We start from the raw sequence: 15,008 nt of genomic DNA, 5'->3' as shown, positions 1-15,008 counted from the left end.
ATGGAGGGAAAAAAATAAATCACAGGCAAGTTTCCAATACATTGACACACAAGGGAGTTCAAGCACCTGTTAACACTCACAGTAATAACATACGCAATTAAAATAATTAGTTACTGAAAGGCTTCACAGCACACTTCCAGGAAATAGTGGTTTTGTACTAGCTATTACATTTTCTCTCAATTCTGTAGTAATGCACTGTACTCAGTGAGGTCATCATCTTTGATTAATCACTTATTTTTTGAATTAAGTTGTAAGAAAAGCAGCCTCTCATTGTTTACAAATTTAATAGGAGACAGCAGACTTCTCACAACATGCAGTCAGGGCTGGACAGTGGTTTTTTGTTACCCTAAAATCCAACAGTGTTTACAAACTTAAAACTGAGTTAAAGCCAATGAATTCAGCTTTACTACATTTGGTTTTGAAGCACAAGAACTGCATCAAATGCACGCCTGAGGAAAAAAGCATGACAGCTGGATAGAAGGAACACATAGCACCATGCACACAAATTCCAGTTTTCCCATAGACTTTGATGAAGACACTGTTGACAAATCTTTTCAGCTTCAGATTTTGCCAAGCTGGGCAAGGTCAACTGAATCACTAGGTTGCATACTCCGATTTACGCCTCTAGGAAGTCAAGACTGATGTTAACGACGATTATTTCTGGAATATCTCGTGTGTCTAGTGGCCTAGCAAGATCACCACATTCTCAGCTACTGAACCGTAACACTATTCAGAACTTTTAAAGAAAAAAAAAGACCTCCCCAGCTGTGTATAGCCTCAGTGTGACCCTACTACTTTACCTAGGATACAACAACCTTCAGCATCTTTTGCTGTGAAACAAGAATAAATCTAAGACAATCTATAAATATTTTCTTTCAGTAACTTAAACTTTCAGATTTCAAAAACGCATCAGCACTTTTGGCACCAACCCTCCTCAGCTACACATCTCCTTGACTGAGTTAAACTGCTGCAGATGCACGCTTCAGACACAACAGCTAGAAGACAGCCACACACTGCAAAGACCCTCTAATACATCAGTATGACACCATGATATATGCACTAAATCAGCAGCAGTTTTAAGGTCAATCAGAAAATTTTAGAGAATTTATTCAAAGTCATGGTTTTACAAGCGCTGCGACAAAACTGTAGCCTACACTATTATTTTTAAATACCATTCCCCCCGCTCTGGGTTTAGAATTTGTTTCCTGGAAAGCTAGGATTAAACCTGTTCAGTGCTTCAGGACTTCAGGGTTACCTTGCAATGGTATCACCATTTCCAGAACTACGAGTTAAATACCCTGTTGACCACATCTCTTGCCAGTGGAGTAAAAACACACCTTTTAACATAAAACAGCAGCAGCAACCCATACATGCCAAGGCCACCATTCTCCTTATTGGTGAGACTGTGGGAAGAGCTTGCATTAGAAGTCAAAAAATATTTTAATAAACTAAGAAAACACCACTGTTATCTACACTTTGTTTACAAACATTTTATCAGCAGCCTCTGGCTGATCCAGGATTCTCTGTCTAGCCCTCCACAGCTCTGATAATTTTACACAATGCCTTATAAAAACAATGGGGTGAGTGACAGGATTCCCAGCTGCTGAAGTCATTCAACGAGCTGCTCATGACTCTGCACAAATAGTCTTTTCAGTTAAAGGGAGCTTGTTTCAGAAAGAGATTCTGGAAGAGTTGCCATAGGTCTCTTGGTCACCCCTTGATCAGTATCAATGTGTCTGTTCTTTAGCACTGCAGCAGAGCCAAGCAAAACATCTGTGACGCCCTACCTGCATCGTATGAGGGAGAAGATTTTTCCCATTAAACATATAATTTTAATGGGAAAAACAAGTGATGAGTGGGAAGGGAAAGAGGAGGATGTCTCTGTAAAACAACAGTTACAGTACACCGCAATGAGAACTGCAAATGAATGAACAGGGTGGTTTTTCTCTTTACTGTTTTCACAGTACTCCATTTTGTAAGCTGTGATCTAGAAACAAAAGTGACAAGAGATTACTCATTTAAAAGTGAGCTGATCGGGTAGGTTATCAATTGAACTACAACTCCTAGGGAGCTTTTCATTACAAGATACAAGCCCGTACCTTGTAAATTTCATCAGCATTACGAGCTTTTCATTTTTGATACAAGAATTTAACCAAGACCATCTCAAAGCACCCTGACACCTTGAAATCGTAATAAAAAAGCCAAATGAATACTACATCTGGGTCTGAGACTCTGCAGGATCAAACAGTTTTTCGTCTCCAGAAAAATCCTCTGAATGAAATTGCTCAGTGTATTCAGATGTTCGTTATATTTTCTGCAGTGCAAAGAGTTTTCCAAATTTCAAACAGAAGGTAGAAATTTGATGTTTCCAGTCTTTTAATATGATCCACAGGTATTCTAAGATAAAGGGAGTAGAGTGCAAACAAGTGCTGCAGTTCCTGCCACCATTTCTTTATCTTTCCTTACCTTTGTGTATTGGCTGGATGGGAGGAGATCCACAAATACTTTGAGATCAGTAAAACAGCAGGGTTTGTCCCCAAATTTTTTGAAGTATTGGAACATTAGTTCTTCCGGATCACCTAGGAAAAAGGCCAGTTCATCTTTTTAATATGCTCCATTAGAAGTTGATTCTGTAAAGTCACTATGAGAAATCTTTGTTAATGCTTCCCCCCCACCCTTTCGAGATTACATAGCGATTTAGAAAACGGATAGCTGCACTGCTGCAGGTTTTAACAGAGGCTCAATGTCTTTGGTTACCAAGGACACATAGAAAAACCTCAAGAGCTTCATTCAAGCTACTTTGGCAGATAAGAGCTCAGCATCACAGGCATGCATACACAGCCTCCACTTATCTAACAGTAACTTATTTTTGGATGGAAATACAAAAGGAACTAGTAAGTAGCACAGATGTTGCTCTAATCACATTCTCTCCTTTGCTGATTCCCTAAATGCGATTTTAAAATGCAAGTTTTTAAAAAGCAAAACCTGGTACTACTGCCAAAAAACTTAAATGAAAAACCACCCAGAGATTACAGAGTAACAGCAGGACTTTTTACAAAAGCAGTGCATCGGGAATGCACTTTTCATTACAATGTCAGTGACTGTATGCTCCTAGATCCCACAGGTCCTTCGGAAAGTTCCCATGCTTGCTTTTACAAGCCCTGGAGCAGTCTGGAACTATCTGCTTTTCTTCAAGGCTCATCTTCTAATGCTTTCAAAATGCTTTACATACAGACAACAGCACATACATTTTCATAACAGACATTGTATTTAACTCAGTGATTTAGCAAAGAGAACAGAAACTTGGAACAAGTTCTAAAAGATTAATTTATCACCTAGTTAGTGGCTCTTACCTAGTTTATATTCATCATTACAACCTCTGTATCGCAAACGTCTAATCAGCTCCAGTTTAGCTAAATATGGTCCCCGAAGTGGCCGAGAGCTCTTAGATTCTTCTGTTATCCTCTCTTCAATAAATTTCACAGCTTGCTCTATAGAATAGTGTACCTCTCCTTCCAAAGAGCTGTGCAATTAGAGAGACAAAAGGTTCTTTGATTTTTCCCATTGCTAGGGCATCGATAACACATGCTCAGCATACACCCACGATACTCTTAAGGAAATCTGGCACGATGGATTCTCTAACTCAATCACCATGAAAAATATGAACCGGAAGGGTTCTATAGTGTACAAACCACTATTTACACAGCTGTTTCCAATAAACTATTGCCAGCCTCCAAAACAAAGTAGGGAGAACACATCATTTGGGGTCTGATGTCAAGAAGTCACCCAAAGATGCAGACAGCGCTGTACTGAACATATGAGTGCAAACAATTTGCTGTAGCACAAAGGAAAAACAAATCCACAGCAAAACAGTTAACTTACTGCTCTTCTTCTGGTGGAGGTGTCCAGGATTCATCAATAAGTTGAAACACTGAATCAAAGTAAGTTATATAAAACTGCCAATCATCTGAGCTGAAACAAAAATCAGGCAGAGAACAAAGTTTAGGGAATTGCCAAAACAGTAACTCACTTCTAAAACTGCATTCCTTGCAAAAGCTGAATTTAAGGGATAGCACATATTCATATAGCAGAAAAAACAACTGTAATAAGAATCATTTCTCCTTGAAAAGGTCTCACATCTTAAGAATGCTATCATCCTGAACTTCTTGAAACATATTAAAGGAAACAATTTCAACAAAGAATTGACACAAGCTACAAATTCTCCTCTCAACATTTACATTCCAATCAGAGCTCATGAATATCCCCAAAATGCTAAGGCAGAAGTTTCTCCTGCCCATGTTCAGAGGAATTTAAGAGTATGGAACAGGAGATGCCAAATACAAAGAGGTAAAGCTGAAAATGTCCTTATATTAGTTCTACACGTTGTCAGTGTTGTGTTCAAGTGTCCTGTAAAGCTGATGCTTATTTTCTCCAGTTTCTCCCACTGCAAATACATTTAACAAATATTAAATACCAAGAACAACTTCTCTAGAGAAGAAACATTTTGCTGTCCCCGTGGACAGTGGATGCTGACAGAACCTTCTAATCTTCAAGCCTCTGTATTTAACTTATACTTAAGATTAGGGCACAGCTAAATACAAAAAGCAAACAGCAAATCTCTCTTGACAGTTCCAAGAGACAGATTTGATCATACTAGCACGCTCTCTCCTGATGCATCTGTTCAAAGCATTACATGCATTTCCCAGTATGAAGTCTGGCCAGGTGAGAGAAATGAAGTTCCAGAAAATCAAATGTAAATGCAATTCTCCTCCTGTCCCACCATGAAAGTTAGAGCTGGACAACCAGCACAGCCTTTAGAAATAAGGAGTTAAACAAAATTTTATCGCATTAATGTGTCACTAAAGTCAGCCTTCAAAAAGAAGCAGCTACAGTCCTGACGCTGACTCTCCCTGTGACCTTCCCTTTGATGTTCCATTCTGCTGCCCTCTTCTTCAGGCTTTGGAGTGTAAACGTTTGGAAATGCTTTGAGATCCTCTGATGTTCTTCTATGTTAACCACTATTTTCAAAAGCCACTAAACGAGGCAATTCACAACCAGGCCAGAATTTTTCTTCAGTTTTTTAGTAGGACTGCAGAAATATCATCTCACTTTTTCAGCAGCAGCCTTCTCGACAGCGCATTGCACTCTGGCCACCTACACAGCTTCTTGTACATTGCCATACACTTGTTCTCGCGGCTTTGGAGCTCACTTGTCAGCTTCTCTAAATTAAAAACAGAAGGGCAAGTTTATTTAATCAATGCATTTCCTTCTCTACTTTCTGCACAAAGCTGCTTATTATAGCCAAGGATGCAAAACAGTAAGTGTAAGAGAACAGGAGAGAGGCCCTTGAAGGATGGAGAGGACAGATTTGCTATGGAAACCTTCATATCTCAATTCCTTAAAACTGCAAGTGCATTTTAATCACTAGGAAAGAGTCCACAAAATTGCCGGATTAGGAACATACTTTTTTTTTTTTTTTTAAGATGGCAGCTACAAACTAACATGTTATCAATTTACTACGGCTAAGCATACTGCTGCAAAGTTCATCACTGAATAACACTTAAATACCATAAACAGGTGGGTAAAACCAGCTTGCACGACAGCACCTCCAGAGTTTGCATCAATGTTTGAAACTGGTGCTAAGAGTCAGGCTTCTTACAGCCTTTTTTTTGTAACCAGCGGACAAGTCTGAAGCAAAGGAGAACTGCTGTTCCTCCACACAACTGTAATTATTAATTGACAGAAAAAGTTACCTCCTAGTTTTCCTCTCACAACATCTAAGGCTTCCTTATACTTCTCCAAACGTTCCAGAATCATGTAGTACAGTTCGACCTTAAAAGAAAGATTAGGCTGCAATGAAATTTGCTAGTAAAACAATATACAGGTGTGCCAAGAAATAAAGTGGCTTGTGTTACTGTCATTAGAAATAGGAGATAGCCAGGCCTGCAAAGCTATCTTTAGCATCCCAGAGGGTAGAACATTCAGGAATTTAGGTCTTTTTTCCATTCTCAGTCCTGAAGTTTCTCTTGGGGCCTCCCAGGGAGCAAAACCAAGTACTTCATCAGTCAAATCAAATGCCAAAAAATTTCCTTGGCCACACGATTCCAAATCCCTCTCAACCCTCTGCTCTCGATTTTCCTTCTGTCCCGCTACATTCACATTTACTTCCAGAACACTACTGATTATTATCTTGGAAAACTGTTAAAATAATCCATTTTCTTTAACAGTGCATTCCTTGTCTCAATAATTTTCAAATCAAGCTGAAATTATCTGCAAGTCTTACTTCAGCCTCAGCTTCAATCTTATCCTCTTTCACCATTTTTTCCACCATTCTCTCAGCTAGTGGCAAAAACATTGTCTTTGAGAGGTTTTCATCCTGTGCTGAAATAGACTAAGGAAGAGAAGAATTATTGTAACAGCTCATCAACTTTTTGTGTTGTCCCACCCACTGCTTTTTTCACATTAGAAGAGGAAAAAACCAAACAGGTGCTTCAATCCCCCCAAAACCACACATTCAGAGCTGCCATCTGTCACGTGCAGAGAGCAACTGCTCTGTTAAAAGGCAGCAATAAAACTAGTGATATACTGAAAAGCTCACTCTTGATTACATTGTCCAGAGACTCGCGCATCTAGGCACACAATATCCATGGCAAGTAACATGTAGCAAGAACACGTTTGTGTTTTCCATGGCACAGTATTTTAGAGAATGTGATTGATGCCTCCATGCTTATTTTTTTGCTTGGCCAACACTCTGTCAGGCTGTTTTCCATGGCACAGTATTTTAGAGAATGTGATTGACGCCTCCATGCTTATTTTTTGCTTGGCCAACACTGTCAGGCTGTCTGATTAGTGCCTGAATCTGCTATCTCAACTAACAGCAGCACAGCTGATCTGCTGTCTATTCCTGCAGACTTTCTGCAGTCTTAAAGCCATGCTAAGTCCAGAGCTCTCGTTTATTTCCTCCTAGAGCCTTTATACCCTAGTTACAGAGAGGAACAGTTCTGCCTAAGGAGCTGCAGATATTTGAGGATTTATTCATTAGCTCTCTAACTAAACAGACAGTAGGGTACTAGTCCAGATAAGAGAATAATTCAAGTTGTATAAACATGGCAAGGCAGACCAGTTAAGTTGCATTATAAAAACATTACAGCATTCAAATTGAACACATCAATAATGCTGCTTAAGGAGGGCCCCGTCCTTCTCCCAGCATCATAGAGAAACGGTTCAGACATTTTACTTAAAATATCTCTAATATCTTCACTTGGAGCATTTCTATGTTTGCACTATACCTGCAGCAAAAGTCAAACTCATTTGCAACGCTGTACACACCTGCATAATCAGGCTCATCACAGACCAAAAATAGTAAGGATTTTTGGGTACAATCTTATAAAGTGCCATTCCAGCCTGAAAAATATAAGACAAAGTTTCATCATTCCTGAAATGTATCTGTTTATGAGCTCTCATGACAGACAACGCAAGCTAAGCAGCAATGATGGCAGCAGACAGCACAGAATTAGCAACTAGATGGGAGGATTTTTATCAACCCATGAGCCATTCCATCCTAACACACATTCTAAAGAAGAAAATAGAGGGTAAAAATGTTTCAAAGATCAAGTACTTTGTGTAGGTCTGACAAGGAACGGCAATGAGCATTTGCATGTATGATTGCCTAAACAGATGACAGCTTTAATTAGAAGTGGTAACTACATCAGGAAGCAGAAGACTCATTCTTCAGGAGTGAGGGGGATATTTCCAGTGCCGATTTTCACTAATATGCTCCGTCAGTGCTAAAAGGCACACCAAACCACATGCCTCCCTCACGTAAGCAACTGCCCTTCAACACTCATTTCATACATACACATACTCAGACATCCGAAATATGAGGTCACCCATACGTGCAAAGCAGTGGTTAAGCAAAGGTCAAACTGAAAGCTCGGCTGGATCAAAGCAGAGCCAAAGAATTCAAGATTCTCTAGCCTAATACAGAAACAGTTATTCACATATTTCTCTCTCAGATTTCCAGTGTCTGTATATAAAGAACAACACTTTCACCCATACAAAATCTGTAATTAATTTTAAGGAACTACATATAATACAGTCTACTACCACAGATGGACTTTTGCGCTGATTTCCTGACTGCAGTCTCACTTTGCATTTTCCAGTACTTTCAGCTGAAATACCCCAGAAGACAGGACGCTGAGGTTTATTTTCATTCTCCAATCAGTTAGCATCCACGCACTCTTCGCATCTCTAAGTCCTTAGGACGAATACACAGGCCAATCTGGAACACCCTGCTCTCTGACAATGTCTGGATAACTTAACTAGATACATGTTTGTATGACATTTTAAACATACAAAAGGTCAGATAAATGTTAAATATCATTATCTGTGCAAGACTGGCATGTTTTCCACTCAGGGTTGTAGACAGGAGTACGATTAACATAGTCACGTCTCTGAAGTTTAGATTGTCATATGAGGCTTGACATTTCATGTACATTAATAACTTAGTCCCTATCTACAGCTTGAACTCAAACAGCATACAAGTTGGGCTACAATGGAGAATAACACTTCTGCTCAATATATTATTTTAGTTATTTAAAGCAAACTTGTACAAAGATTGAAGTCACCTTAACACAGTGGGAACAAGGAGGAGTTTAGGACTCATTTACTTGGCTCTCTATGCTTTTTTATACAGAAGAGCGAGCGTGCATGCTTTGAAAAGAATCTTCCATTTATAGGCATTCTCCAGGCACCTAATTTGGAAGGGATGAAAACAAAACTAACCAGCATGACACTGTTCTGCCAACTGAGAAGAAAGATGTACTTAAAGGAAGTGCTTTTTAGTTTTTCTTCACTGAATCACAATCAATACAAGCCTAGTTATATGTTAGATTCCAGAGGTAAGAGCATGGGCAAGATTACTCTTCCCAAAGACAACAGCAAACTAAGGAGTAAATCAAGTCTGAAAACATAGATAAGAAGATCTTGCTAGATCTTCTTATATCTATTCCAGAATTCCTTTATAATACACTGCCTCATATGTAACCACCATGCTGTTCCAGACAGATTGATAAAAACCTCCCAAAATAACCAACATATTCTATCAGACCAGATATGCACACAAAAGGCACAGTTGTCCTATCCCATGTAAGGAAAAGAAAGCACTTGTCTTCAGATAACCCACCCCCTAAATAATGGTCTTTTAAGCCTTTCTGTAAAAGCTAACATAGAGTACAACTTCTGCATTAACCCAGCTTAGCTTTCTGGAATATTACTTACAATATGAGAAGGCATTAACAGTAAGATATACAGAAAAAGACACCTTAAAACGACCAGAACACAAATTGTTGATTGTACCTGTTGCATCTTCTTGTATTCTCCAACCCTGGCATAGGCCATGAAGAGATGAGAGTGATACTCTTCACTGTTGGGAACCTTCTTTACAGCTGCCTCATAAAGTTTAGTTACCAGTTCCGCTAAACCAAAACCAGATGCTTGAGTTAAGACAAATTTGGGAATAATTTTAAAGCACAGCTACCTAAAGATAGCATCAGTGATACTCTGAACAGTAATCTAGTTACACTCATCGACCACAGAAATGGTACTCTCTCCCCCAAGACCCCAAGCACTACGAACATTAGGCAAAGGAGGAAAGTGCTTAAAAAATAATAAAGAAACAAACCTCAAAATAGAGTTAACAGCAACAACTGAACTGCTCAGAAGCACTTAAGTCTTTTTCTTAAGAAAGTTTATCTATTTTGGAGCATTAAACTGAATGAAGATTTCTACTCCTGGCAGAATGACTGCTCCACATGAATTATCTATCAAAACACAAAACATTTTCAGAGCCTAACACCAAGTTAGTTACTCTTATCGCAGGTTTACTTATGTTAGTCATATCCTGTTATTTCCCAATTGCCTATTTTAGTACTCTCAACAAGTAAAATACTTCACACTATAGTTTTTAATAATAGGTCTATCATGACTAAATACTTACGATATTATAACACGCAAAACTTTCTTACATTTTCATCCTTCCAGATTTTTTTTCCTTACACATACAATCATATCTCAGTGTAGTATTAGAAAACTAAATGCAATTTGTTTTTCACATAGTTTACATATCCTCAACACACATACATAAAACATCTAATTACAATTTTCTTGCAGGACCCAAAGTGGAAGTGCCTAACACCCACTATTTCCTTTCTGAGTTATAAACCTAGAAGTTAGAAACCTGAGCTTAAGGCTTATGCAAGTTGTTTAGAATCACAGAAAGGCTTTTGACATTTTCAGGGGGTTTTTTACATTGAAGTCACACATACACACAAAAATTTCATATATAGGAATGATGCTTTAACTCCACAGATACATACACACACAGAAAGAAATAAACTAGGAGAGCATAAGCAATTACTATATTGCAGACTGATACCAAATATCCATTTCTATAGAAGTTGTTTCACCCCATTGTTATTGCTCCAGCAATTCAACAGTAAACGTTGCTACCACAACCAAGAACCACAAGAAGCTGCCAGAAACAACTGTTTAGAGCTGTAGATAAGCAGCATATAAGGTCTGGCTTCTTTCAGAAAAGCACATGCAATTTTACTCCGTCACTCAAACATTCACGATTTAGTATTTTTAAAATACCATATCACTACAAGGAACCATACTGAAAAGGCTAATGCGGTCAAATTGAGAGGCCAGGATTTCCCTTCTGTTTGTCACACAGCTTCTTGAGGCCTGAACCCCTCGACTATGGTCTCACAGCATTAAGCATGCTCCAAACCACAGACCACGTGATTTGTCATCTCTACCACATATACTGACAACAAATTCCAGTAGCTTTCATTAAAAAAAGTGAACTCTCAGACTGATTGTGGTGGATGATTATTAGCATGCCATTCATTTAGGAACTGTGTACACAATAACGTTAATGAGAGAAGCCTAAATTAAGTTCTTCACTTTACGGTGATCGCTAGAGCCTTAGAGGCATTTATAACAGTCATCATTTAAATTCCCTGAGTCTCTTAATAACACGCCTATACACGAACCCTGGACTTTGCATGTTTTCCATGAAACTGTGGGTCACATCTACTTCTGGAAGAACATAAATAATTATTATTTTTAAGAGAGGCAAAGGAAAAAGCTTACGTCTATGCATTTCCCGGTAAAGAATAGTTAGTGCTTGCAAGGAATTATCATCTGTGGGTTCAAGCGCTGCTACTTCTTGTGCCAGAGCATACGCTTCATCTTGCTTGCCAGTTCTCTGCAAGCCAATTGCCTTTAGAACCTATTGACACAACACAGAGGCAGCTGTTAGAAACACAGTTGGCAGTTACCAGTGAAAATCCTCTCATTCCTGGTGATGAGAGGCTTTACCCAACCACCTCATTACTTCTACAGAACTTCAGGTTTTATTAAGCTTCTAATCCATATGGCTGTAGAGGAAAACTTCCAAATGCAAACTGCATCAAACAGCATGGCTTTGCATTTCTTAACAAACATGCAGGCCACTCTAAGGCATCAACTGCCACTCAGTTTTCCCCACGTGCAGACTGAAGACTGACCAGCCCTGCCAATTTTCATTTTTTTTTCTTTCAGTAACTGGCCAGAGAGAAGTGACATAAATGAGATTCAGGTCAATGACACTTGCTTCAGCTTGGGAAGCTTTCAAAATGTAGAAGTAGTATGAACTGTAGAGCAAAACCCACAGGGAAAAGAGAAAAGTAGAAAGATTCCCAACCTAAGGTCTAGAAGAGGCATTTTCAAGGCACAGCCCATGCGCCAAGGTTGCTTGCAGTGGCTCTGACAGGGAGCTAGACAATTAGCTCGGGTGTAACCAATGACACTCTAGTCATTAGAGGCACCTCACCGAGAGGATCCATACAAATTTTCAGACAAACACGATATTGCGTGAATGAGAGCAGACCGAGACATTCCAGAGGGTTCAGAAAACACCGTGGGGTCTCTGGAAGATCACGGACACTGCTCAAAAGGCACAGCAAAACACTCCAAGTCTCAGAGCTACACTCACCAAACGAGGTCAGTGCACCGCAATCACACTTACCTTTGCACAGTGAAGATCCTTGTGTTTTTTGAGCAGTTTATCAGCTTGCTGGATTGCCATTTTATTATTGCCATTATCGAGATAATCTGCATAAGAACAACATATATAGTATTATAACAGAACACAAGACCATTCTGGAAAGCTATCTCTAATTTTACTGTGCAGTATGTGCTGTTAGGCCAGTAGTGCAAACTGCATTTGCCTTGTACAATTACTACTAAGCCAAACGTTCAGGAAACATGTCATTTCGTAGATGAAGTATTCATCTCGCTGTACTAGTTTTAGTCATTCAAACAAACAAGCTTTTGTAATTACTCCACATAGATCATTACAGCAACAAAGGAGACATATAATAGAGCGGGTTCTGCAGCAACAGCTCTTTGCTAGCAATGGAGCTTAGGCTCTTTGCTTCAGTAAAAGTAGAAATTAATTTGGTGTGCCTTTGGGAGTCTTTCAATGACTTTTAACAGGCAGTAGGTTAGAAACTAAGCACTCACAATCTATCAAAGCATTAAGTGAGAAGACCTACTTGTCCACACGATCCATACTTCAGGCAGAGCAAATCTGTCCCCTGACAGAGTATCACTACGCTTTCACCAGACTGGTTTTAAAGACAAAAAAGCTCCCCCGGGAGCTTCACTATTTCCTAGGGGGATAGCCCACTATCTAGTAAAACTTCAGCTGTAGAAAACCCCTGTCTCAAGACCATTTTCTCCTTTTTTCAGCTCGGTACTATAATTCTCAGCTTCACCTACTGTGCATCATCATGTTAGTAGACAACTACAAACAAGCAATTTTAGATTAGAACATCACCCCTATATGCTTCCCCTCCCTCAAAAATTAATACTTACTAACCAAAACCTAGCAGAAAAGCTTAGCTGCACCTGACATGCCAACAGGGAAGGGTCCGCTCACAGTGTTCTGGCCTCTCCCCTACCAAACTGCAAACAGAGCTAATGCCAGTTAATTGACATTATGTTACACACCTTCTTCTCGTCAAGACTGTAGTTCTCATAATGAGAGAGAACTCTTTTACTGAGTAGAGAGGTGACCTTTAGTAATTCCTTGGTATATGGTACAAAGTGTGCATCTATACTAATGAGATTTATATTCGGCAGCTTTAACATTTGCTTCCATGGCCAAGTAAGTGCTGCAGATTTAAAGTAGAGCTAATTGGACTCCTGAGACCATACAGACAAAACCTCAAACGAGGCAGCCTGCCCACACTAACCAAAACAAAATGTTGCTGCATAAAATATAGTTTGAAACTGCAATACATCGTCTTTAAATGGGTTAAATCGCCATTTTAACTTATGAACACCTGTGCAGGACCTTTAACATTAAAACTTAAGCACAGACTTCTCAGTGGAGAGGCTTCTGTGGAACAGACCATCGTGGCAATCTCTTCATACACCAGCAGAGACTCCTTGATTTAAGGATTTGTGTTGCACAGTTCACCTACACACAAATCATCTGCCATGCTGCACTGCCTGTCTTAGATTATTTAACAACTGTGCCGATAAGATCTCCTCTTTAGGTTTCCTGAAGTAAATCAAATAAACCACAAACCTCTCTAAACTGCAGCAGAATAAAAAGATTGTATTTTGCTAACAAGAAGTAAGTTTGTTGAAAGCCAATCTAGCTGGCAACTTCCAAAGGAATTCAAGCTAAAGGAAAATGAACTTAAGCCTACGTTAGTTGCAAATCTGTAGGTGGAGATGTTCAATGGCTGGAAATGCAACACATGAACCTTCAGGTGAAGGCAGAGCAAATCAAGTTGAAAGAAAAACACAGCTGTCAAGGAACCCTGAGTAACCAAGGCACACAGTGCCAACTGAAAAGCACTGTTGTAAGTCAAGAACCAGACCCGCGACCTCATGCTGCGCATCTCCAGTTTATGACTTTTGTGAAGTTGTGTATTTACCTCTTTAAGGTTATACACTTTATTTCGGGTTCTGCAGCACCAAAGCCTGAATTCAAATCTTACACTGCAGAAGATAGCTTTCTGCTAGCTCTAGAAAGGATTATAAAGCTCTCTCCCTAATAGCTATACTCTGAAATGAATACAGTGAAATACATCTCAACATCAACTGCTTTAGTATCGGTTGAATTTACCAAGCTTTTTCTTTTAAGAACATTTAAGACATTACAGAGGTTATAACACAAATAATTGCACATTAATAAAAATGGCAATCACAGCATGTACAGAAAACTAAGGAAAAATCTTAAAATTGTTACATAAAGACAAGCTGCACAGCTGCGCTCATAATTATGCAATGAACTTTAAGACAGCTGTGTGTTTACACTTTTAATCAAGCAAAACTATCTTCCTCCATTTCACTGGAATCCATCATGGATGCAAGTCTATACCGCACCGTCCTCACTGCCTGAGCAGCAAAGGGCATTCCCAAAGCACGTTCATCCCCAAATGAGGGCAGCTCTCCACATGTTTGTAGGGAGAGATTTTTTTTTCTGGTGTTGAGAAAGTCAAGGACATTTTCCTAAATCTCTATCCAATCTTCAGTTTTAGGGAGGAAATGATACCGTAGCCTGGGGAAGTGTTTTTCTTTTCTCTTTCCCTATATTTGCATAAACAGAGACAAGCTTGTCTACGATCTCTTAAGCAATCCCAATTGCACGTAATACCCATGGAAATATTTGGGGACAGCTTAATACAAGAGGTTTCTTAACAAGACCGTCTCCTTCTAACTACTTCACTCTCATCTCCCAATTAATTTTCACAACACCATAATTAGTCTGTGCCACAACACCTCAACATACAACTTTAAGATTTCCTTGACTGCTCTTGCTCCTTGTATGAATTGATCAATTTCTAACTTCTCTGCAGCAGAAAACAAACGCCGACCAAAGTTACCTCGACGGAGGGAAAGCAGCACAGAAACCACCACCACCCGCTGGAGAGAGGCACCGCCTG

General features: G+C 39.3%; 1 protein-coding gene across 1 annotated transcript in view; it reads right to left on the bottom strand.

Moving 5' to 3' along the window:
• Positions 1–12,154, bottom strand: part of NAA25 (N(alpha)-acetyltransferase 25, NatB auxiliary subunit) — a 29,815-nt gene extending 17,661 nt beyond the window's left edge. Inside the window, exons 1-10 of the mRNA XM_009283858.1 lie at positions 12,074–12,154; positions 11,158–11,296; positions 9,358–9,476; positions 7,330–7,404; positions 6,284–6,391; positions 5,754–5,832; positions 5,110–5,221; positions 3,883–3,972; positions 3,354–3,523; positions 2,467–2,579 (exon numbers count right to left, since the gene is read on the bottom strand). Of these exons, the coding sequence (XP_009282133.1) occupies positions 2,467–2,579; positions 3,354–3,523; positions 3,883–3,972; positions 5,110–5,221; positions 5,754–5,832; positions 6,284–6,391; positions 7,330–7,404; positions 9,358–9,476; positions 11,158–11,296; positions 12,074–12,133 (1,065 nt within the window). The 5' untranslated portion in view covers positions 12,134–12,154. The remainder of the gene's footprint in view (positions 1–2,466; positions 2,580–3,353; positions 3,524–3,882; positions 3,973–5,109; positions 5,222–5,753; positions 5,833–6,283; positions 6,392–7,329; positions 7,405–9,357; positions 9,477–11,157; positions 11,297–12,073) is intronic.
• Positions 12,155–15,008: the final 2,854 nt, after the last annotated feature.

The sequence above is a fragment of the Aptenodytes forsteri genome, unplaced genomic scaffold (assembly GCF_000699145.1).
Source record: "Aptenodytes forsteri isolate BGI_AS27 unplaced genomic scaffold, ASM69914v1 Scaffold118, whole genome shotgun sequence".
NCBI lineage: Eukaryota > Metazoa > Chordata > Aves > Sphenisciformes > Spheniscidae > Aptenodytes > Aptenodytes forsteri.
The sequence above is the reverse complement of the archived record's forward strand: the minus strand, read 5'-3'. Positions and strand labels throughout refer to the sequence as shown.